General features: G+C 41.6%; 2 protein-coding genes across 6 annotated transcripts in view; one reads left to right on the forward strand and one right to left on the reverse strand.

Moving 5' to 3' along the window:
- The window catches only part of LIN9 (lin-9 DREAM MuvB core complex component), a 57,245-nt gene extending 51,742 nt beyond the window's left edge, over nt 1-5,503 (forward strand). For all 4 annotated transcript variants that reach the window (XM_037895619.2, XM_043543560.1, XM_037895621.2 and 1 more), the window contains 4 exons: nt 721-846; nt 1,174-1,356; nt 1,547-1,644; nt 4,094-5,503. In XM_037895619.2, the coding sequence (XP_037751547.1) occupies nt 721-846; nt 1,174-1,356; nt 1,547-1,644; nt 4,094-4,199 (513 nt within the window). In that variant the 3' untranslated portion in view covers nt 4,200-5,503. The remainder of the gene's footprint in view (nt 1-720; nt 847-1,173; nt 1,357-1,546; nt 1,645-4,093) is intronic.
- A 6,407-nt stretch (nt 5,504-11,910) lies between these two features.
- MIXL1 (Mix paired-like homeobox) lies at nt 11,911-15,067 on the reverse strand. 2 transcript variants are annotated; one of them, XM_043543561.1, is made up of 3 exons: nt 14,734-15,067; nt 14,398-14,532; nt 11,911-14,010 (listed from the first exon to the last, which is right to left on the reverse strand). In XM_043543561.1, exons 1-3 carry the CDS (start codon nt 14,794-14,796, stop codon nt 13,387-13,389), a joined length of 822 nt encoding a protein of 273 aa, XP_043399496.1. In that variant the 5' UTR covers nt 14,797-15,067; the 3' UTR covers nt 11,911-13,386. The 2 variants fall into 2 exon arrangements, with proteins under 2 accessions (XP_043399496.1, XP_007071822.2); XM_007071760.4 differs by having other exon boundaries at nt 14,398-14,639; nt 14,734-15,034.
- Between the last annotated feature and the right edge of the window lie 9,858 nt (nt 15,068-24,925).

Below are 24,925 nucleotides of genomic sequence, written 5' to 3' on the forward strand. Positions count from 1 at the left end.
GACCAGTTTAGTATTTAGTAAGTGGAACTGCTTAACCATACTCAAAGCAGATCCTAAATTAGTACATTAGTGTCTGGCAATAATATTAGTTTCTAATGACAAAATGCAGAGGGTTCCTTAACAGGGGTTACTAATACACACAATTGTACATTTTTAGTTTCATTTTTTTGAAGGGAACAGTTAGTGTTCTTTAGAGGTTTTGTCTTCAGTATATTATTCCTATTTGAGGTCTGTAAAAAAAGTTGTATCTGCCACAGTTATCTAAGCAATGAATAAGCCAATTAAATTCATTTAGCTAAGTAGTGGTTTTCAACCTGTGGTCCGCAGTTCATGTCTAGGAGGTCCGCGAAAGGTTACTGTTACCATAGAACAGTGATTTTCAACCTGTGGTCCGCAGACCCCTGGGGGTCTTCAGACTATGCCTAACATTTCCAAAGGGGTCCAAACCTCCATGTGAAATTTTTTTAGGGGTCCGCAAATGAAAAAAGGTTGAAAACCACTGAGCTAAGTCATTTGTATTTTGGAGAAATAGCAGAACAAATCTGGGTGAAAAGAATTGGTGTATAAACTCTCTACTTAAAATTTCACAAGAAGGACAAGATAAAGGTGATACTAGTCATCCAAGGAAAGCATCTAGACAGTAAAGTGCAACTTTAGTAAATAAAGATGTATAGTGTTTGTGATTTATAAACTTTATATGCTTTATTGTCTTCTTCACAGAAATCCTATTCTATGCCCATCAGCATTGAGTTTCAGAGAAGATATGCAACTATTGTTCTAGATCTAGAACAACTGAATAAGGACCTAAACAAAGTTTTGCATAAGGTTCAACAGTACTGTTATGAGGTAATATGTTGCTAACCTCTTAGTTTATTTGGCATTGTGTTTAACATATAAATAAGTCAACTGAAATTTCATATATAGAAAAGGACCATTTAGACACAAATGCCAAACTTTAAGTAACTGGGGCCATATATGCTTTCACTTCTCTCTTTCCGAATATCAGTAACTCTCATTGATGTCAATGGACAGTTTTGGTTAACAGTATGAGGGCCTGGTTATTTCTGCAGGCTCTTCACTTATGAAACTCCCTTTAAAGTTGACTACCAGTTCACCCGCACACCAGCTGTAGAATCAGACCCTTAATCTTTACTTCTAATTATATCTGTGTAGCTTGCTCCAGACCAAGGCCTCCAGCCTGCAGACCAGCCAACAGATCTGAGGCGCCGATGTGAAGAAGAAGCTCAGGAGATTGTTAGACAAGCAAATGCATCGACAACAGGACATCTTTGTGTGGAAAATGAAAACCTGACGGATCTGATCTCTAGACTTACAGCAATATTACTGCAGATTAAGGTAAATTGTTTACTAAAAATTTCTAATGTTTCCTCACACATAATACACAACATTTTAAAGCCCTGGCAACCCATAGGCATCAGTCAAATTTCTGTGTTGAACTAAGTCAAAACATGTATTTGAATAGAAATTAAAATTATGTAGTAGAATTGTAGAGTCAATTCTAAATTTGTTTCTTAATTTCTTGTAGTGTCTAGCAGAAGGAGGTGACCTGAATTCCTTTGAATTTAAATCACTAACAGATTCATTAAATGACATCAAGAATTCAATAGATTCTTCCAATATCAGGTATTAACTTTTAATAATGATACATACATATTTTTGTTCCTACATGCATCTTTCATGATTACATATTCTTAACACACTTCAGAGCTGAAATGTTTATTTATTTATATAATTGAGTCTAATTCTGCAGTTCTTATAGGAATAGTCCTATTGAAAAAGGCTACCTAACTTCAGTAGATATAAAAAGAATATTAAAATATATATTTAAATTAATCCAGTATAAACTAGAATCTCCTTTGCCATTCAGTCTTTCAAAATGTATCTTTAATTTGAACAAGTAGTTATTGATGTATGTAATTGTTTTTAAAGAAGATTTAAATTAGGGCTGTCAGGCGGTAAAAACATTAATCGCACTGTTAATAATAGAATACAATTTAAATATTTTTGGATGTTTTCTACATTTTCAAATATATTGATTTCAATTACAACACAGAATACAAAGTGTTCAGTGCTCACTTTACATTTATTTTTTATTACAAATATTGGCACTGTAAAAAACAAAAGAAATAGTATATTTCAGTTCACCAAATACAAGTACTGTAGTGCAATCTCTTTTTATCATGAAAGTTGAACTTACAAATGTTGAATTATGTACAAAGAATAACTGCATTCTAAAATAAAACCATGTAAATCTTTAGAACCTACAAGTCTACTCAGTCCTACTTCAGCCAATCGCTCAGACAAACAAGTTTGGTTACAATTTGCAGGAAATACTGCTGCCCACGTCTTGTTTACAATGTCACCTGAAAGTGAGAACAGGCATTTGCATGGCACTATTGTAGCCAGCATCGCAAGATATTTACGTGCCAGATGCGCTAAAGATACGTATGTCCCTTCATGCTTCAACCACTATTCTAGAATATATGCGTCCATACTGATGGCAGGTTCTGCTTGATAACGATCCAAAGCAGAGTGGACTGACACATGTTCATTTTCATCATCTGTCAGATGCCACCAGCAGAAGGTTGATTTTCTTTTTTGGTGGTTCGGGTTCTGTAGTTTCTGCAGCGGAGTGTTGCTCTTTTAAGACATTTAAAAGCATTCTCCACACCTCATCCCTCTCAGATTTTCGAAGGCACTTCAGATTCTTAAACCTTGGGTCAACTGCTGTATCTATCCTTAGAAATCTCACATTGGTACCTTCTTTGGGTTTTGTCAGATCTGCTGGGTCATCATCCGAGACTGTTATAACATGAAACATATGGCAGAATGTGGGTAAAACAGGAGTTCAGTCACAAATTTAATTAAGACATTATTTTTTTAATGAGCATCATCAGCATGGAAGCATGTCCTCTGGAATGGTGGCTGAAGCATGAAGGGGCGTATAAATGTTGAGCATATATGGCACGTAAATACCTTGCCTGCATAATACCTGCAAAAGTGCCATGCAAATGCCTGTTCTTACTTTCAGGTGACACTGTAAATAAGAAGCCGGCAGCATTATCTCCCGTAAATGTGAACAAACTTGTTTGTCTTAGCAATTGGCTGAACAAGAAGTAGGACTGAGTGGACTTGTAGCCTCTAAAGTTTTACATTGTTTTGTTTTTGAGTGCAGTTATGTAACCAAAAATCTGCATGTGTAAGTTACACTTTCACGACAAAGAGATTGCACTACAGTACTTGTCTGAGGTGAATTGAAAAATACTATTTCTTTTTATCATTTTTACAGTGCAAAAATATTTGTAATCAAAATAATACTATAAAGTGAGTACTGTAAACTTTGTATTCTGTGTTGTAATAGAAATCAATATATTTGAAAATGTAGAAAAACATCCAAAAATATTTAATAAATTTCAATTGGTATTCTATTGTTTAACAGTGCAATTAACCGTGATTAATTTTTTTAATCACAGTTAATTTTTTGAGTTAATCGCGTGAGTTAACTGTGAATAATGAACAGCCATAATTTAAATATTAAAAGAAAAATTATCATTTTTTTTCCAACTAGTAAATGTATTCTAAATTATCCAAAGCATAGAACATAGTACAGTGGTGGCATCATTTATTATAGCAGTTTTTTCCCCTTTGGAAAAACTCCACTCTTAACTAAACTTCACTATATGCAGAATTACAAATCACACATTGCAGTGGATTTAAATAATTTGAGGCTTTCCTTCTTTATACTTAATCATCGGAGACCATGATATTCATATATTTCTGTGAACTTCAATCATGCAAAACCTATACACTGGCATGTAGGTATAGGAACCTTTCTACTAGCTTCATAGGGCTGTAGCCCAGATAATGTTTTTTGCTCTTTTCTCTTACAGTAACAGAATTTGATAAAGAGATCTTGCTCTCTGGCATGTTGGCCCTTCTAAACTTTTACTACTTCCTATGTTCATACCTTGTCTTGAAGGCAGTTGGTGTTCATTATAGTCATGTTCAGGTGTGATAAGTTAATAAATTGAGTCTTAAAATATGAGATTTAACCGTTCTTTCTTTTCTTTAGTTGTTTTCAGAATAATGTTGAGATCCATGTTGCACATATTCAGAGTGGCCTGAGCCAGATGGGAAATTTACATGCCTTTGCAGCCAATAACACCAACAGAGACTGAAAACGATGTCTATTTCAAGTGTACAGCATGTAATTCTGTGAAATCCTCTTCTTTAACATAGGCTTCACCAAATATCCTAACTGCGGGGAGATAAGGGAGAAGAAACCTCTAAAAAGGCCATTTTAGGTAAACTGTACTGCTTCTTAAGAAACCAGCATTACTGGCCTGCGTACATTAGATTTTTCCATTTGTTATATACATACAGTAGTTTTGCTAAGAGCTAACTTCTATTAGTAACTACCGTTTTTATTTTAAACTGGAAGTATATGAATATGCTTTCATGCAATTTCAACTAAGAATATATCAACTTTATTTTTAAAAGTTTGGGTAAATTTTGCCCAATTCATGCAGATTGCTTTATTGATGTGTTAAAGACAATGAAGAGGAAATGGTACAAATCAGTGGCTGTATGGCAGTCCTTTGTTCTTGAAAGCTACAGTTCTATTACCTGAGAGTCACCATCTCAGACTTTAGTCTACAGTGTGGTGAAGCAGTATGTATATTCCTGACCTTACAAAACAGCAGCAGAATATGGACAGAAAATAGATGAGAGTGAATAGATAGATATTGTACACTTGGATACCGGCTGCTCTATAAATCAGTTAATATCTTTTTGGAATGTTTAATTTATCATAACTTATATAAGGAGTCTAATGAAGGAATAGAAAAACATAACTGCTAAATTCCCAGGAACATATTTGCTATGGCTTTTTCCCTCCATACAGGGCAAAAAGTCCTGTAATTGATATTTTATACAAATGACTGATAACATATTGGTTTTCCATTTTTTATTGTTTGCACAACTTTCAATTTAGATAACTGGTTATTCAACAGTACCCAACATATATAAATAAAAAGATTTTGATAATAAATGAGATAACCAGTGTTGTGAACTGTTTTTTAAAAATGCCTCCAAGTGTATTCTGGAATGTTAATCTTGTAAAAAGTGGTTATTGGATTGTTTGTTTAATAGTCTTGTAAAGCTTCAGTGTAATAAATTGTTTCCAGATTTGAATTTTCAGAGATAGCTGTAGAGATGTTTTGATTCTTTTGGATGCCTCATGAAATGAGGTCTTTTATATGTTCATGTATAAAGAAAATGTAAACGTTATTTTCAATTTTGGAATTTTGTATAGTTTAAAAAATGCTTCTGTATTGTGATGGTATTGTGCCACTGCAAAACTTTAGTGCAGAGTTTATATTTACCTAAACTTGTTCTGTTAATTAAGAAATCCATAAATCTTTTATTCTCAATGACATTTCTAATTCTAAATAAATTGACCTATGAGAGTTGATATATTTTACAAAAATGCAAACTTCTTGCACTGAAAGGCAGGTCCAATTTCATTTGAACAGAAAAAGTGTGCATAATTAATTTATAAAAATGAAGCATTTTGCTTGCTTGGCAAGGTGAGTGTTTTAGGAGAGATTTTAAAAACAACAAGGGAAATTACAGAATAGTACTAAGTGGTAATCCTAATGAGTTGCATATGGTAATCTACAAATCTAAACCTAAATTTGTCATTTTGTGAGGATTGACCCTAGAATATTTTTATATGCTTCCCCTTTCCACCCTACTTCCCTGTTACTTTGTGGTGTTATCTTCCATCTGGTAAAGAGAACGGAATGTGTCCTCTGCCAGAACCAATCAGCCATATTCTTTGAATTGACAGTAGGGTTAACCACAGGGTGCTCAGTCTTTCCCACTGCATCAAGGTACTGAGGTACTGACTGATGTCAGTGGGACTGCTTGCATGCTCGGATCAGGACTTTAGTGTACTAATATCAGGCTGCCAGATAGGCCAATGTCTACATAATACACATGCTCTTATCAAATATAAAGAGAGACATATTTTCATCACCATACCACAATCTTATCTCTGAGTGATGGTAGCAGTGTTTTTGTATATATTATCTTGATTTTGATATCTAAATATGTTCTTTCAAAGAATACTCTTAAACAGAAAATATCAATTGAAAGTTGCTGAGATTTTTTGTTGAAATTACCTATAATTACTGTAGGAAAAACTGCATAATATTGATTTTTATGGTAAAACTACACGTGTGCACTTGTATTTGAGGGTAGAACAATACGTGTATTTAATGTGAACTTAAATGAATTTTTTACATTGCTCTTCCAAAAGGATGTCATGTTTAAATCTTGAGATCACTAATATAAGAATAATGTTTATGTACGGTCAGATTGTTGTGTTGTGATGAAATATGCATCCTAGAATTCTCCCACAATCAGTAAGAAATGATAGTGCCTCTTCCCTGTAGAGTTTGGAGGTGGTCATGTGTTGTTGTTGGGGGCTCTGGCCCTAAGACCTACCACACTTTCCACCACTTTAAGTTCTCCCTTCAGCAGTGGAACAAGTTAGTAGTTTGGAACAAATCAACCAGTTTGCTTTATATATTTTATTTGTATTCAATTTTCAGGCAGTAATGATCCCATTTCAATTTCTAGTCCTCCTCTTTCCCTCTTCTCCATTGTAGGATTGCCTGTGCATTGAGGCTTCAACCCTCTGGGTCCTCCAGTTCAGTACCTTTGCTGGGCTCTCTCTGCCCTCCACTAAAGAGGAGAGTACACAGCAGCAGAGAAGCACCCAGGCTCAGTCAAGGCCAACAGAGCCACATACTTTTCTTCCTTTGCATGTTTTTATACTATAGCTGCAAGGCTGATAAGGCAAAACAGAGGAAGAAGGTCCCAAAACTAAGGGAAAATATCTGTCCTCCAAACAGACTTAGAAGCTGGGCTTCTCATACTCTCCTCTTTAGTGGACCTCATGCGATATGTATTGGAACTGCCAGTAACACTAAAATGTTAAGTTAAGCCACAAGGAAAGCTCATAAATTACAGGAACCATCATCGCTGGTACCAAAGGGTGGTACAGCAGTTGCCCCAAAGATGAAAGACACAGTCACCCTTTTAGAAGGGGACTCATGCCCAAAAGATCCCATAGTCCCCGAGACTAAGGGCAGTCGGTAAAGTTTCCCAAGCTTTGTACGCAGGTAAGCAGGCATAATTAGCAACAGGGATCAAACTTGACCAAGGGGGAGTGGTATTCTTCTGAGTTCTGTCCACTTAAGATTTCAAAGTGAAATGCCACTTAGATCATGCAGATGTTTAAAATATTATTAAGTGGCCACTGCTGGGCTCATCTTCCTCTCTGAGTGACTCAGATTACCCGCTGGTCTCCTCGGCTTAGCTTATCCTTACAAGTACTTTACAGGGCTTTACTGGATCCCCTTGCTTCACTTCTCCTTGGTGGGACTTGGATGCACTGCTGGGCTCTGCAGGATTGGCTATCCGTTGGTAGTGCTCATATTATTTCCTGGGCCCCTGCTTTTGCCCTCTGACTTGTTGGAACCACAGGTCAGACTGTGGGGTAAATGTAAGGCTTATCTACAGAATTTAACTATATTGGTTAGAAAGTGAAATAGTTGCAACCTCTAATGTGGAAATAGCAATAGAAAAGTGCTTATTGATATAGCTTATTTCAGTAAATGTACTGAAATTTAAATATTTTTATACTGGTATAACTACATCTACAATAGGGGGTTCAACTGATTTAAGTATATCAAAGAGTCTATGCACAGTTTTTGTACTGATTTAATTGTTGCAGTCCAGTATAGTTACATCAATACAAAAAGTGCATTCAGACCAGCCCTAAGTGGTGGTACTCTACCAAGTGCAGTCCACTCCTGATGCCAAAAAAGTTCTTTCCCAGTACTGCAGTTCTTCACATGACCACTTTTCTCTTTTTCTGACATGCTTTGACCAGCAAGGAAATAGCAATGTTCCCATTTAAATTGTCATCTTTGAACATCTGAGTTAACACCTAAGTGAAATTAAAATTAAATGACGTGAAAGAGCTCTTAGAGTTATTGTTTCAGGCTCTCTGACAAACTCAGGTAGGCATTACTCCTTCAGTTTACATTTAGTTCACATTTGGAAAAATATCTCTTCAATCATGAAGGCTAGAGTCTTTTTTTCAAGAAAGTCTAGATTCAGGAGCACAACATAGCCACATCAAAAATGTATTGGGACACCAAGCCTTTGCAAGCCCCTAATTCAAGCCCTGATTAAAAGCCTCATATCTTTCAAGAAGAACTATACCATGGAGTGACCATCTAAAGACCAAGAATTAGACTTGTCATGGGTAAAGAAGATCTGCTTGGTGGAAACCAAATAGCTTGGTTGCTTCCAAGTAGCTTGCTTGGTCTACAAGTCTGATTCTCACTTTATGTACAAGAGGCTCCAGGTTCAAATGCTTGACAACTCCTCTTTATATACATATTGGTCATGTTGATCTCATTCCATCCAAAACACCAGGCCCTCATAGCCTCAAAATCATTCAATACGTTTATTGAACTCTAGAAAGGAGGTTTCTCTTCTTCTGCAGAGGCATCCTTTGCTAGAAAGGAGCTGCATATGGTGGTTACCAAATAATTGCTTAATTTTAAAAAGTGTCTTATGAAGGAATTTATATCTTTTATTCTACCTTAATGTAAACAAAATAATTCTGCCTTACTCCTTCCCTCCTCGCTTACGTGATATACTGTTACATTCCACTTGCTATGGGATGTGCTCTATAGTAGAATGGAAAATTCCTTACCCAGCAATTTCCTTTCTGGTAGTTCCATCTCAATCTGATCCACCCTAGCAGTTGTCTTGATTGCCAGAATGTGTTTTAGGTTTCCAAACTGTGATGAAATTGTGTAAAGGTAAGTGCATTAGTGATGATGATCATATTGTGCTTGAGTATCTCTGCAGCTTTGGAAGAACTCTTCTGGTGGTAGGAAGTGAGGGACAGATTTTATTCCTGGAGCCTCTGACAACAAAAGCTCAGAATTCTGCAGGAAAAAGGCTTAGTCCATTCGTTATAGATTCTGGGGGATATTACTACTAGAAAGAAATGTTTGGGTAAGAAATCTTCCATTTCTTTATACTTAATAAAACACACATGTGGGAAGTATAAGTTTTATGATGTCCTAACTTACTAATTTAATTACTTTTAAGTGCCTGGGCTTTCTAAATGATGTGATAGGTTACTATAATATTGTCACTTAGCAATTGTTACTGGTATTTTAAACAAAGTTAATTGATTTTGGAATTTCCACAGATTTTTTTGACATCCTTCATTTTCTCCTGCTAGGTAAGTAAATGAAGACCATATAAAATAGATGGAATGCATACTAAATTAAATTAGCTCGGTTTCCCAAACTAGTAATGGCTCCTAAAGAGACCTGCCTCATTCAGTCTACACTGTACAAAGCATGTTACTATGGAACTCAGGCCTTGTCCATACTGCTTTCCAGCCATGAACAGCCAGCAAAAATATCTATTAGTGTAGATGTTAATAAGCCACAATTTTTACCCAGGTGGTTTACCCCTGCTTGAAACTGGGGTAAGTGGTACCATTGTAAATTGCTGTTTATAGTAGCTGTACCTGTGTAGCCTCAACTGGTGATTTTTTTTTAAATCGAGATTGAATGTTTTTATAAAAGTTATACTCTGGTTCAAACAGGAATTATTCCAGGGAAGTTCTATGGACTGTTATACAGAAAGAGCCGATGATCACAGATGTCCCTTTGGACATGGAATCTGTAATCATTTACATAGCACAGCTACGCTGGCCGGCTGGCCATCAATGGCTACAGCCAGGACAAATTACCTCTGTCAACAAGTCCTTAGTCACCCCCTCAACAAATATCTCTAATAATGCTCTGTATTTACACACGGGTTTTCCATCTGTAGATTTCAGAGTGTTAGGTAAGCATTATTATTTTAATTTGACCTAATTAGGTACAAAAATTTGAAGTAGTTGTACAAGCAGCACCATGGTCTAGTGGATAATTATGGGTCTTAGAACTGATTTCTCAGGAGGTGTTATTAGCTCTGCCACCACCTGCATGTGTAGCCTTTAGCAAGTCACTTAAAAATGTAGGCCCACATTCTTTCTTTAGCAGGACTACCACATGTCACAGCAGAGGAGGGAGTCATCCGAGAGCCAGTTGTAACTCCTTGATTCCCTGTCTAGTTCTATGCTAGCCCCAACCTCAGTGTAGTTTAGAGCAACCCAGGAGCCTCTAAACTATGCCACCTAGCAATAGTTCCCAAAGAGTCATCAGCCCTCCAGGGTTTGTTTGAATGTAGCATGCTACAGAAATACTACTTCCCCTTGGTCCAAGAATGGGATTGCCATAGGAGCTATCTATGCTGGCAACAGAGTCATTAGGGGTCCCCCCACAAGAGGATCAAGGCCTCTTTGTGCCAAAAGAGTGGTGGCAAAGCAAAGGGGACAAAGTGCAAGAGAGAATCTAGCCCTTTATTCCTCACTTACTCCAGCTGGAAAATGAACCTTGTCCACAGTCACCCTAGGCCAGGGGTGGCCAAACTGGCTCTCAAGCCACATGTGGCTCTTTTATCATTAAAGTGCAGCTAGTGAAGCCCCCTCCCCATTTTCCACCTATTAGACTGGTGGAGGGGAGCTCAGGACCTCTGCCTTGCAGCAGGGTGGTGGGGTAGAGGCTTCTGCCTGGGGGGGGCGGGGGAGGTTGGGGTTTCAGCCCAATGGGGTGCACCTGCTGAGTTATGGGGCTTCAACAGCAGTGGGGCTGAAACCCCAAGCCCTGTCAGGCACCTCCTGCAGGGCTGAAGTCCTGACAGGTGTGTCCCAGCTCTCAAACTTCTGAAGATTGGTGTAAGTGGCTTGGAGGACCAGTAAGTCTGGCCACCCCTGCCCTAGGCCAAGATATTATTTGGGTGGGGAATGTAATGTTATGTGATCCTGGAGTTTTGTTTCACTTTTGAAAAGCTCCTCCAGGCCAGTTTGGAGGAAAGACAGGAGACAAAATTCCCAGTCACCTCATCTGAGGTAACAGGAACAGTTGGTTGACCTGGCTAGCTATTATTACATACCTCTTGTGGTAAATCTTCATTAATTATTGAAGATATTCTAATGTTTAACATTTTAAAGTCAGAATAAGCATAGGTTCAGTTTACACTGGCTTTTCACCTGTGGGAATTTTCCCCATATTAGTTGAACCCCAGTTTAGGTTTCAAGACACTAAATCTGAAAATTATATAGTCACATGAAAGCAGCTGAATAGCACTATTGGAATAAATGGGACTATTCAGATGCTTAAAACTTAGCTAAATACGTGTAAGTATTTGCAAGAGGTTAGGGCCTTCTGAAAAGGAATTTTGTAGAGTGCCTTGCAAAGAGAGTTTACTATCTAGCCCTGTTAAGAGGACACTAACAGAAGAAAGATTGATGTATTTTTGTGTCATTTTGGTTAACATCTAAGCTAATTCATGGGGTGGTAGGGCACTTTAGATTTACATAGTCTGCTGGCTCAATCAAAGTTTCAAAACTTTTTTTTTTTTTTGCACTGCTAGAAGGGCAGTTAGGATTTACTCTCCTTCCCCACCCCCCAGCAACATTTATGCTAATCAAATTATGACTGAGGTAAATTAACACATTTTGTTGCCTATTGTTCAAACCTGCTATTTAATTCAATCTTGAGCTGCAACCTATCAAAGCTGATGTTTCTTGACCTGATTTAGCAACAGAAGCTGCAGATTGGATACTCCAGTACCTCTCCCCTTTTAGACTGGGTCTGCTCTACACTATAAATGCAACATAGTGGAGGAGTTGATCCCTGCTTTCAGGAATTTACGAAATGGCACATTAAGAAAAAGCAAGATAGTATAACAAATGATTGTTTTATTTTTCTTCTCAAAAAGAAATGTCACAGGTTTTCCAAAACATAGAACCAGGAGTTTCCTAATTCTTTTACACAAGGTTAAATAAAGATGCAAAAATAAATAAGCTAGTAGAATTTTTAAAAAGCTAGCCAGTTTATCTTCCTTGCTAGGTCAACTGAGTATCATAGTCTGTTCTTATTTTAAAAGCCAAGCTGTATTTTCATCTGAAGGCAGTTTTACAAGACACACACACACACCTTACTTAAAATAAATAGGTAACATTAAAAAGTTTTACTATTGCACTTAATTTCATCCTCGAGAGGATGTTTTGGAGTTTTGTATCCATCATGGTCATTTTTGCTACACACACTTTCACTGTATTCAAATAACACTTGTATGTCTCTTAAGGGGGTTGGAGGGGGAAAACCACCCAGAAATATTAGGTCTTCTGTACGCTCTAACATTTGTGATATTGGGTGTATTCTTAACTATGCAATAATCTAAAGTCTTACACATTTAAGAAGACTAAATGTCATTTAATTACAAATAAGAGAACATTGCACATGGTACTTTCCTCTCCCTCCACCACTGTTTATGCCTTTACTAACCCTAGCCCACACACAGCTGTAGTCATATTTACACCAAACTAGGCAGTCATATTCTTATGTGGCTCTTAATAGTGCAACTCTAAAACCTTGTGATTAAGTTACAGTGCAGCGATCTGCGAAGATGCTTTATTTTAGAAGCTTTCAATGGCTCAGTACATCCATGCATCTATTACACACACCGGTGATCCTGGGTGTGACTCACTCCCTCCCGACAGGCAGCAAAAGGAGTTTTAGGAACCTCTTAGGGTTCAGTGAAAGCAACATGTTATTCAACAGCTGCTAGGAAACTTTTAGGAAGAGAGGTGAGAGGGAAGTGGGGTTTAAAATATTATGCCATTTCTAGGATTATGGTAACCTCCAGCTTCCCTCTTGGTTAGTTTCACCAGTGACCTCTTAATGGCTTTGTGTTAAGAAAGTGTGGAGTTGGGCGATAGTCGCTCCCCTTTGTCTATTAGGCTACAGTAAAAAACCAAACAAGTGTTGTTTATACATACAAGTTATTTAAAAAGAAGAAAACTAAGAACTTGCTTTCTAATTGCTTCCCTGTCACTAGCACGGACTTAATTCTTGCTATGGCTCCCTTTCCTAGGTAAAATATTTTTGATGAGGTGGAGGTCGTCTGGCTGATAAAATTACACCAGGTGGTGGGTTGGCAGTTTTGTTTGCTGGACACCTGAGCTCACAAATAAATGCCCTTTTCATAAGGGGCCTGTGACTTACAAGACTTATTCCTAGCACTCTAAAAGATACCCCCGAAATTCGCCGTTTGGAGAACTCCATGGTTACAAAAAGTTGCTTAAAAATTAACTTTTACACGTGTTTCCTTTTGCCTTCCCCTACCCCCTGCGGATCTTGAATGGTCCCTTCAGATTCCTCGGAAGGCACTTAGGGTGCTCTCTTCCCACTCGGAGCCTGACTCGGAATAGCTGCTGGTGTCTTCTGCATCAGAGATGGGCGAATATTGTCCACACATGGTCTGGGGCGTTTGGGAGCGAGGACCACACAGCTTCCCCATACCGCCATATCTACCCGCACCAGCTGAAAGGGGCAGGGAGGGCACTAGAAAATTCATTTCAGGTCCGACCGTCCTATTCGGAGGGACGCTCTCAAAGTCCACCCCGAGCCCAGGCTGGAAGGGCAGGTTGGAGGGCCACTGGTACGGACTCGCGTTTTCTTCTTTTATTTGAATGATCTGGGCTACTCCGGACAGCGCGTAATGCGGTGGATAACCCTCCAGCGCCTTCCCGCTAGTGCTCGCGTGGTTGCTGGGAAAAGGCGGCCGGGTAGCGCAGGCAGCCCCTGAAGGGCCCACGGGGGCCTGGGAGTAACCGTGCCGCTCTGTGCGGGAGGGGTGCTGCCGGATGCCCACCGGTGGATATGCATTTTTGGCAGGAGCCTTGGGGCCGGGGAAAGGCTCCGCGGCTCCCGGACTGCTGCAAGGTTTCCCTCGCTGCCGCCGGGACTTGGCCCGTCTGTTCTGGAACCAGACCTGGGAAGAGATCGGTTGTTAGCCGTGGGTTACCGGGCGGTGTGAGGAACCCGAGCGGGCGGTGGCGGGGAGCTGGCAGGGGCAGGCCCAGAGAATAAGCGTGCTCGCCGCTGCAAAGCGCTGGTCACCGGAGGGCTTAGTTAGCCCAGCAGGGTTTGGCCGGATGGCGAGTGAGCGAGCCATTTTGTTCCAGCCTTAGACGGGAGCAGCGTCCCGGGTCTCCGGGCGGAGGAGCGAGGCCCAGGGGCCGAGCCCCGTGCGGCAGGGCAAGCCGCGGAGGCAGGGAAGAGCGCGCAGGCAGCGCCTGGCGCCTTTGGAGGCAGACAGTTCGCGGGATCCTTGGCCTCACCCTCACCCCCGACACCGGCGCCCCAGTCGCCCACTCACCTGGATCCTGGACTCCGGGATCTGGGTCATGGCCGCCAGCTTCTCCCGCAGGTAGATATCGGGGTACATGGTGTCGCTGAAGACCAGCTCCAGCGTCTCCAGCTGAGCCGCGGTGAAGTTGGTCCTTTTCCTGCGCTGGGAGATGGAAGGCACCAGCTCAGCCGCGTCCGGGGGGAACGGGGCGGGCGGGCTGAGATCCGGGGACAGGGAAGGGCAGCCACCTCCGGCCCCTTCGCTCCTGGCTGCGGAGAGACAACGCGAGTCAGCCACGCGCGCCTAGGCCGAGCTAGCGCTGGGGCGCAGCGGGGATGCGACGCGCACGGCGCTGGGACCTACCTGTGGGGAAGTTGCCGGGGAAGCGGCCCTCCGGCGGGGCCCGGCCCCCCCCGTGGGCTGCATGCTGGGTGGGGTAGAGATCCATGGGGCTCCGCCCAGCGTGCGGCTTGCGCTGGAGAGACTGGCGCCTTCGGGTTCCCCTTCCGAGAGGCCGCCTCGCCACGCTCCTCTTTATACTGGGAGCGCAGAGGCCAGCCGCCCCGGGGGTGGATGGGGGTTGGTCTCCGGCGATCAAAGGCTTCCCGAGCCAGCCGGTCTCTTTAGGATGCACGCGGGGGGGGGGACAGATAATAGTCGCTTCCTTAGGACGGAGATGGACTCAGGAGGGGGAAAGTGCGAATCTTTGCTGCGCCCGCCCCCATCCCCGGGGAGCTTTATTCCCCGGGGTCTTCTCAGCAACCCACGCTGCTGGCGCTGGCGTGTGGCTGGGATGGGCAGGAGGGATGGGGCGCCTGGACGCGGGCAAGTCAAGAGAAACAGGGAGAGACGTGTCGGGTTACCAGGCTGCCCTGTGTTCGGCGCTCCCGCCCCACGGGGCGCTCGGGAAGGGCTGCGGAAGAAAATGTTTCAATGGCTTTAACGCGCAATTGGTTGGGGGGGGGGGTTATTAGGGGAAACAAAACCCTTCGGCTGGTGACTGAACGATCCGAACGGCGCGTCGTGCCGAAAACAGCTTCCCGCTTAATAAAAGAACCGATTGGAAAGCAAGTTCTCTGGGGCGGAAATTCACAGGGGACACTCTGATTTCCGGGGAGGGAATCCCACACGGGGGCTGGCCCGATACAAAGAGGGGCCCGTATGCAAAACATTAGAAAGCTGGACAATCCTCAGGTGGAAGATGCCAATCATTATTGGATGGAGTCCCTTTCTTTATATCATGATGCGCCGGACTTTCCCCTCTCCTGTCGTTACAGGCATTTGAAAGACACTGGCTAGAATCCTTCCTAAGTTTCAGAGTGACAGCCGTGTTAGTCTGTATTCACAAAAAGAAAAGGAGTACTTGTGGCACCTTAGAGACTAACCAATTTATTTGAGCATAAGCTTTCGTGAGCTACAGCTCACTTCATTGGATGCATCTAAGTGAGCTGTAGCTCACGAAAGCTCATGCTCAAATAAATTGGTTAGTCTCTAAGGTGCCACAAGTCCTCCTTTTCTTTTTGTAAATAAAGGTGATAACCCGAAAGCGTAGTCACCTGGTGGTTGTTTGGTGGAGTGCGGGGGAAGGCAGTCCTCACAAAAACCACCAGAACACTTGGCTTGTGTGGTGGTGGCGATGGGTTTGTTTGTTTTGTTGTTGTTTGTTGTAATTAATAGTTAGGGATTCTCCTTAGACCATTTGGTTCACATGATATGCCTTTGCCTTCCTTTGGAAGGGGACTCCCTGAATAAAATAGTTCTCAGGTCTTGGAGGATTGGTACTGCACTATTGCTGAGCAATGTACTTTTCCCATTAAAGTACAGGGTGACCCTTCTTGACCGGGAAGCTGGGGGGTCGCTCTGGATGTGCATTCCTCTTTGAATCTTAAAAAGAACAGGAGGACTAGTGGCACCTTAGAGACTAACACATTTATTTGAGCATAAGCTTTCGTGAGCTACAGCTCACTTCATCGGCTGTAGCTCATGAAAGCTTACGCTCAAATACATTTGTTAGTCTCTAGGGTGCCACTAGTCCTCCTGTTCTTTTTGCGGATACAGACTAACATGGCTGCTACTCTGAAACCTATCTTTGAATCTTGCAGTTTGGGCCATGCCCGTACTGGGCTGTTAACTATTTAAACCACAGCTCCAGCTAAATAGGCATCAGTAACCATTTATAGCATTCCCAGTAGCAGCCGTGTTAGTCTGTATTCGCAAAAAGAAAAGGAGGACTTGTGGCACCTTAGAGACTAACAAATTCATCATGCATCCGATGAAGTGAGCTGTAGCTCACGAAAGCTCATGCTCAAATAAATTTGTTAGTCTCTGAGGTGCCACAAGTCCTCCTTTTCCATTTATGGCATTGTTTGCCTCTATGTACATTGACCAGCAAAACTGTGTGGCTTGTTTCAAAGACTGTAAACACTGTTCCCTAACAGGCATGGTGTGTTTATATTCTGTGTCTTTTAGCATAGCTTTCCTTTCCTTTCCTTGCTTATTGATTACAGGCATTTCTTTGCAATCAACTAATCTATTCAGTCATTTGATTTAATGCCCTGGTGTCCCCAACCCCAGGTCCTCATCGATAAATTGCCGAAGAGCCATGCATCTTTGTAATAGGTGTGTGTTCAACTGCAGTTTCATTGCTGGTGATCAGCTGTGTCCTTGCTTTGCAGTTATTACAGAGAGGAGGGCAGGGGCTTCATTTTAAAGCTCTATGAACAACAGTATGGGCACTCATTATGGGCTCAGTCCTGCAAATGCAAACAAGCACCATATACAGCGTTCTCACAGGGCTGGGCCTTTAATGAGTCCCTGTCAAGTTTGTTAGGCCAGACACCTTGGCACTTATCCCCTCTCAAAACAGTCTCCTGGAATTCTTAAAGGATGTAGCTTTTCTTTTCCTACCAGTCTTTAGTGCTTCAGTGTAGACACTGAAGGTATATAGCACTTTAGTGGTGTGGAAGGACCTTATGTACCTTACTGACTGAGAAATGGTAAATAAAGTTATCTCCTATCAATCTTCTCTCCTATTTTGTTTAGGGAGTATCTCACAGTAAATTGTGCTTGTGGGTTTATAACATACCTGCTGCAGCAAAGATTTGCTCTCTGTTTTTAAGATATAGGTTACACACATCTGGAAATTCCTATAGGTAGATATTAAGCAGAGGCCCATACCACTAAAACATCTCCTCTCCCACCCACTCCAACTAATGGATGTAATTCCTCACAGTTGAATACAAGGAGCGGGGACATCTGTGATAAATGCTTCCCAAATGGAGGGGATCTATGTAGATTTAATGCCAAAAATATTGAAAGTTGCTTCACATGTATACTGCTTACTCAGGTTTCAGAGTAACAGCTGTGTTAGTCTGTATTCGCAAAAAGAAAAGGAGTACTTCTGGCACCTTAGAGCCTAACCAATTTATTTGTTAGTCTCTAAGGTGCCACAAGTACTCCTTTTCTTACTGCTTACTCAGTTATCTGGGAACAAAGAATGGAGGCCATATTTACAGGATGAGGGACTGTACCCTGGGAAGCTGTGACTCTGAAAACGATTTGAGGGTTGTGGTGAATAATCAGCTGAATGTGAACTCCCACTGTGATGCTATGGCCAGAAAAACTAATACAATCCTGAGATACATAAATAAGGGCATCTCAAAGAGGTCATTTCACCTTAGTATTCTGCACTAGTGGGACCGCTGTTGGAATACTGTGTCTAGTTCTGGTACCCACAATTTAAGACAGAGGTTGATAAATTGGAGAGGGTTCAGAGAAGAACCACAAGAATGATTAAAGGATTAAAAAAATGCCTTATGGTGATAGACTAGAGCTCAATCTATTGAGCTTAACAAAGAAAAGGTTAAGGGGAGACTTGATTACAGCCTGTAAGTACCTACATGAGGAACAAATATTTAATAATGGGCCCTTCAGTCTAGCAGAGAAAGGTATAACAATGCCTGGAAGTTGAAGCTAGACAAATTCAGACTGTAGATAAGGCATGAATTTTTAATTGTGAGGGAAATTAACCACTGAAACAATTTACCAAGCATTGTGGTGAATTCTCATGGACTCATAGACTTTAAGGTCAGAAGTCTATATTTGGGGCAAGGGGCTTAATACTATTAACAATAGGTATAGGTCTAACTTCCAGAGTTACTGATTGTTAGTGGTACTTAAATTACAGTGTACTTAATGAGTGAGTCAGGGATGGAAGTGGTGCTCCTTCCCTGATCCCCCCTGTCTGGGACTGGCCCAAGCCTCCCCTCCCTCTTCCCCCATGGGGCTGGCCCAAGTCACCTGGCTTTGCTACTTGCCCCCCTGAACGTATACTAGAGGTTTTCACACTGTGGGGTGTGCTCCCCTATGGGGACACAGAGGAACATTTAGGGGGGCAAGCAGCAATGCCTGGCAGCATGGGCCAGCCATGCACAACAAGGCTCATCCCTCTAAACATTCCTCCTCACCCCCTTTAGGGGGGCATGCCCCACAGTGTGAAAACCTATGGTATACAGTTGGGAGGGTGGCACCCCTACATGCTACCCCCAATCTCCACCCATGCCAGAAGGTACCATTATGATCATCTAGTCTGACCTGCACATCACAGGCCACAGAATCTCACTCACCCATTCCTGTAGTAAGCTCTGGCTGAGTTACTGAAGTTCTTAAATACTGATTTAAAGACTTAATGTTACAGAGAATTCACCATTTACTGTAATTCAAACCAGCACCTGACCCATGCCTCATGCTGCAGTAGAAGGCAAAAAATCCCACAGCCTGGACCTCTGCCAGTCGGACCTGGGAAAATTCCTTCAAATACGGTGATCAGTTAGACCCACCAAACATGTGGGCAAGATCCATCAGCCAGACACCTGGGAAAGAATCGTCTGTAGTAACTCAGAGCCCTCCCCATCTAGAGTCCCATCTCAGGCTGTTAGGGATAGGTGGGCCATATGCCATTGTAGGAAATCTCATCATACCATCCCCTCCATAAACTTATCAAGCTCAATCCTGAAACAAGTTAGTTTTTTCTTCCCCCAATGCTCCCCTTGGACGGCTGTTCCATCACTTCATTCCTCTGACGGTTAGTAACCTTTGTCTAATTTCAAGCCTAAACTTATGATGGCTAGTTTATATCCATTTGTTCTTGTGCTAACATTGGGTCTTCATTTAAATAACTCCTCTCTCTTGCTGCTGTTTATCCCTCTGATGTATTTATAGAGACCAATCGTATCTCCCCTCAGCCTTTGTTTTGTTAGGCTGAACAAGCCAAGATCATTAAGTCTCATTCTGGTAGGTTTTCCATTTCTCTGATCATCCTAGTAGCCCTCCTCTGCATCTGTTCCAGTTTTAAATCTCCATCACTGATAATTTTTAAATCAAGATTGGATATTTTTTCTAAAAGATATACTCTAGGAATTATTTTGGAGATGTTCTATGGTCTCTCCTATACAAGGGGTCAGAGTAGATAATCACAATGGTCCCCTTTGGCCTTAGCATCTCTGGATTTATGACAACACCAAGGCATAATTTAAAAACAGTACTTCAGTTTCCTCAGTGCAGTTACATAAAAACTCCTTTTACCAATGATACAAAATAAAGGAGGGACTAAATTCTGTTCACATCTTTAATATACAAATTGTACCTCCCCCCATAGTCATGCAGGCCCACTGGTTCCAGAATAAGAGTGCCCTCACAAAGTGTTATTCTGGAATAACTAGAGTACTTTAAATCAACATCCTACCTTATTCTGGAATAATTTCCCTGTTTAGACAGACCCTAACTGATTAAAAGACATTCTACCTCAACTTGCAAAGAACATGAAACAATTGTTGAGAGATGTGCTAACTGCCCCATTCATCTAAATGGGTTGTTAACTTCCAACCCTGCTGCTCAAGGGGAGATGACTGGGAGAAATGGAAAGAGTCTTGCTGCCACCTCTCATCCTGCTCGTGTCAAGGGGTGGGGCTGAGTCTTCCTCTGGGATGGACACTAACTTGCCTGGTAACTGGGAGAGATAGTTTCGAGTTGGGGGAGGCCCAGCTTCTTCACCAGCCCAGCAGATTTATGAATTTTACCCTTGTCACTATTAATCCCAGTCATGGACCAGAGTGCCAGTGTGCAAGCAGAGGCAGGGCCACAAGGGTGTGGGGGAGAGAGCCGTGGGGGACTCACATGGGAGTGTGCCTACATCCCCATCTGCCTTAATCCAGCTCTGCTTTTCCAGGTCAGACTTCCCATTAAGACAGACATTCTATCAATGTATATTGAAAACAAACCCAGGAAAGAGCTAGTATTGGGAGATAATGGACCTATTCCCAACCTGTAGATTTGGAAATGGGCTCAGGTCTTTGATCTTTCAGCACTTCCAGTTGTAAACTGTCATGTGTGTGACATCCTTAGGGCAACAGAGATTCCATGGGTTCTCTTGCACTTTACTGTATCTTGATATTGAAAGGGGGAGGGAGGAGCTCCAATAACTAGCTTGTAATGATTAATATACTTTTCCTAAAAAATGAAATTATGAGGGACCCTGCACAGACTTCAAAACTTTAATTAGGAGACATAGATAGAGGATATTTATATAGACTATAAAAAGAGGGGAAGGCAAATAGAAGAAATAATAGAAGAAAGATGGAACAGAATACATTATATTCTAGGTTTGGCACATTTTGTAGTCTGGCTGCTACTTGGCTGCTATCTCTGCTGTAGTTAAGAATAACTCAGCATTTCTTTTATAAAGTGCTGTTTTCACATCTTAATAACATCCTATAACATGAAAAGGAGTACTTGTGGCACCTTAAAGACTAACCAATTTATTTGAGCATAAGCTCAAATAGCTCACGAAAGCTTATGCTCAAATAAATAGGTTAGTCTCTAAGGTGCCACAAGTACTCCTTTTCTTTTTGCAAATACAGACTAACACGGCTGTTACTCTGAATCCTATAACATACAACTCAGTAACTTGGGCCCTGATCCTGTAATGAGCTTTGTCTACAGGGTCTCTGCCAATCAGAGCTGGGGGGAAATTCCTTCCTGACTACAAATATGGCCATTAAAACTCCTCTCTCCTGCCACCCACCACTGCTCATCTTTCATGATTTTGAACCTGGTTCCCACCAGAGACACTTCTTTGCTGTGGTCCCTGTGATTGATCTAGTTGGAAGGGGAGAAGGGGACATTTAAATCTAGTTCCTGATGCTTCCCTCTAGAGCTGTCTAATTACTAGATCCCAGTTCTGTAAACCTAGCTTCCCCTGCTCCAGCCATTGCTGCTTTCCACTAAAATCATTCTTCACTGTGACCGCAATCCCAGCAGCTCTGGCTAGGGAGAAAACAACTGGCTTATTGAAGGGCAGGAAAATGCTAAGGGGTTTCACTTTTATGTAACATTATTGCACTGGAAGAGTGTAGTGTATTTCTTTCCTTCTGTTTTGGTGGCAGTCTCCAGTTTATTATAAAGATGTTCCATAAGCAAGCAGAACACCAACAAAAACTGATGGAGTCTTCTTTGCAATCCTGAATAGATCCAAGGAGAGGTTCTACAACTGTAGATGCACATGTAAAATCTGTAATGTAATCTTGCAATATTTTTTCATTCTCTTACGCTTACACGACTTTTATTGTCCTAACGGTCTGATGTGAATTTATTGACAGCCTTCTTTACGTAAGTGCTTTTCTCTTAAAGGTATGTATTTTAATTTTTTTTTTTTTTTGCCACCACCTGTGCTGTGCGCTATATAATTAGGTCTGATTCAAGAGGTAAGGCAAATATCAATGAAGTTAGCTAACTGGTGAACTTTGGCTTATGGCCAAAAGAATTTCACTATTACCCTATATTAGTCTAACATGTAAAGTTTACTGTGTAATTTTTATAGATATTACTTTCATGGATCATCCGGCATCCAGAGTGCAGTACATGGCTACAAAATGCTACGCACATTATTGGATGTAGAAACAACTGTGGGATAAGGCAATAGCATGTGAACCTGTAACTAAAGACTGTACCATAAACAAGTGCCAGCACCAGATGAGTTCTGTGATATCTCACAGGGCCCACAGAGATATCCCACAATGTCTGCCAAGATCTCTCAAAATGCACTGTGCTGGGAACAGTGGTAGAGGTTGCCAGAAATCATTGCAGCTGAATTGGTCTAGCTGACTACTAATGCAAGCACAGGCCAAAACTGCAAGTGTCATTAACATGATAACAGCATGATGAGTGTGGATGGACTTAATCATTTGTGCTTCAGTTAGCGTAAAGCCATTGATGAATTCATTTACAAATGATTGAGCTTTCCAGCCTAGTTGAGGCAGTTTAACCATGATCGGCTGATACAATTCTACGCAGCCTTTATGTGCACTGAGTGGTACCACATATTCGATGTGGACCTCGGGTGAGTCATTCCCCTTCTCTGTGCCTCAGTTTCTCCTTCTGTAAAATGCAGATTATGATATCTCCTTTATAAAGCATGTTGAGCTCTAATGACAAAAAGTGCTATGTGAGAACTCAAGGGGGTTTATAACTATGTATAATATATACAACAATGCCATTTCCCAACACTGGCAAACCCTCCTAGCGTAGGTGAAGCTTATACTGCCAAAAGAGCGTTTGCCAGTATACCAATTCCCCAAATGAAATAAGCAATACCAGCAAAAGCTCTCTTTTGCCAGCACAACGGCACCTATAGTAGGGCTTTTGTCAGTATAAAAATGTTGTAAACAATCGTCCCTAACCAACATTGTTGTAGCAGCAAAAGTTTCTAGTGTAGAACTGGCCTTAGTTTTCCTCTTCTACCTAAGGATTCAGTTGGATGCTAAGGACTTCCTCTTCTTAATTTCTATCCCATGACTCCTAGTTACTATATAACACCACAAACAATGCTGCTTACTACCTTCAAACACTTGCAGGTGGTTATCAGATTCTCCTAACAGAGACACACATCTCTAAGGTGCCACAAGTACCCCTTTTCTTTTTGTTAATACAGACTAACACAACTGCTACTCTGAAACCATACATAGGGCTATAGATTGAGGCATAGGTACTATAGGCTTGTAGATAGGGTCCTGGCTCCGGGAAGCTCATGATGTCATGCTTCTGACTGTAAGCTTTAATTTAAAAATATTTATGTTTTGAACCTTATCACTGTGAAGAAGAAAACGTGACTTCAATATAACAGAGAGGGTGACCCCTGCCTGAGTTTGCAACATCCTGAAGCAATAGTTCTGAGAGTGTGAACAGTTCTGTCCTTCTTGATGGACTGTTTACTCTGCAACTGACTGTTTGTGGTGGGTCACCAGCCTTCATTCTTAAAGAAAAAGTAAGTAAGTTTCTAGCCCTCGTGGGTTAGAATGTGACCCCAGTGCAGACCCCGAAAGGCTCAAAAAGCAGAAGGCCAATAAAAAGAACACCCAAGTCTATTATTGTTACATAAGCACATGGTTTTAAAGCCAACCTCATAATTTTTGGTGAGCCTGACTCTCATGATTTTTGAACATTTAAGGTTGGCACTTCTGCTACTTGGTCATCTGGGATCAATAAGGTGCTTTATTTGGATGAAAAGCACAATGAGCTAAGAACACTTGGACTCACAGCTCTGACTCTGACCTGTTTTCTGTTCTTGGACAAGTCACTTCTCCATATACCCCAGCTGCAAAATGGAAATAATTATGTTTACCCACCCCCCTTTACAAAGTGCTTTGAGAGCTACAGACAAAGAGCACTCCAGAAAAGCCAAGAATTGTGGTTGCTTGCAGCTAAAACTATGCCATCAGCACCTGATGACTACAATGACACAATCCACTCTCAGATACCAATACAAGAGACTGCCTTCTCATGTAACCTTGCACAGTTGTTGCAGTGTCAAGCACCATTACAGCTCACAAAGCATAGGCACAATTCTGCCAACCAGTGATGTCCAGGGCGGCACATATGCAGAATAAAATAAAGTGTATCAAGTATTCATGCCCTTTCCAAAAGGTGGAGACTTGATCTCCGTTGGTTAGAGCTTGAATATATCTTGCTTCCATGCATAATTCAAAACTCTTGAATAAGATTTAGTCATTTATTTTTTTTAATTTTGTTCTTTGGCCTTAGCAGTAAGGAACAAGTAGAATCTTGTGACTTGAGCCTTCTGCTTAGAAAGCAGATGTGACCTGGGACCCAGGAGGTGTGAGACATGACATCAGTCTCCCACGGTACCATTAGTGTATTCTGTTCCAAAGAGTTGATAAGAGCTTCAGACATAAGGAAGACCTTAAAAAAAACAACAGTGGGGGAGGCATAAGAATCCAAGAGATGCATATGAAAAGATCAAGGAGCAGCATTTTCTAAACCCCAACAGGGACAGATTTGAGATCCCAGGTTTGGAGGGGACCCAGGCGGAGCAAGAAGGCAGGAGCAAAGTACAGTCTGATTGCTGACAGCTGGCTCCCTGCTTCACTTGTGAGGAAGATGAATGACTCAGGAGTAGGAGGAAGATCAGAGCATATGATGGGGAGGAGTACCAGTAGGAAGCTGTCTTGAGGTGGAAGGGGGTTAGGTTAAAGGGAAGAGT

The sequence above is a fragment of the Chelonia mydas genome, chromosome 3 (assembly GCF_015237465.2).
Source record: "Chelonia mydas isolate rCheMyd1 chromosome 3, rCheMyd1.pri.v2, whole genome shotgun sequence".
In the NCBI taxonomy this organism is placed as follows: domain Eukaryota; kingdom Metazoa; phylum Chordata; order Testudines; family Cheloniidae; genus Chelonia; species Chelonia mydas.

What these genes read in the sequence shown, in the direction of transcription:
- MIXL1 (XM_007071760.4), bottom strand. Translation starts at nt 14,818, where the DNA reads ATGGATCTCTACCCCACCCAGCATGCAGCCCACGGGGGGGGCCGGGCC. An exon ending in CCCCGGCAACTTCCCCACAG is followed by an intron (nt 14,640 to 14,733) that starts GTAGGTCCCAGC and finishes GTCTCTCCGCAG; the next exon opens with CCAGGAGCGAAGGGGCCGGA. An exon ending in TCCCGGAGTCCAGGATCCAG is followed by an intron (nt 14,011 to 14,397) that starts GTGAGTGGGCGA and finishes ATCTCTTCCCAG; the next exon opens with GTCTGGTTCCAGAACAGACG.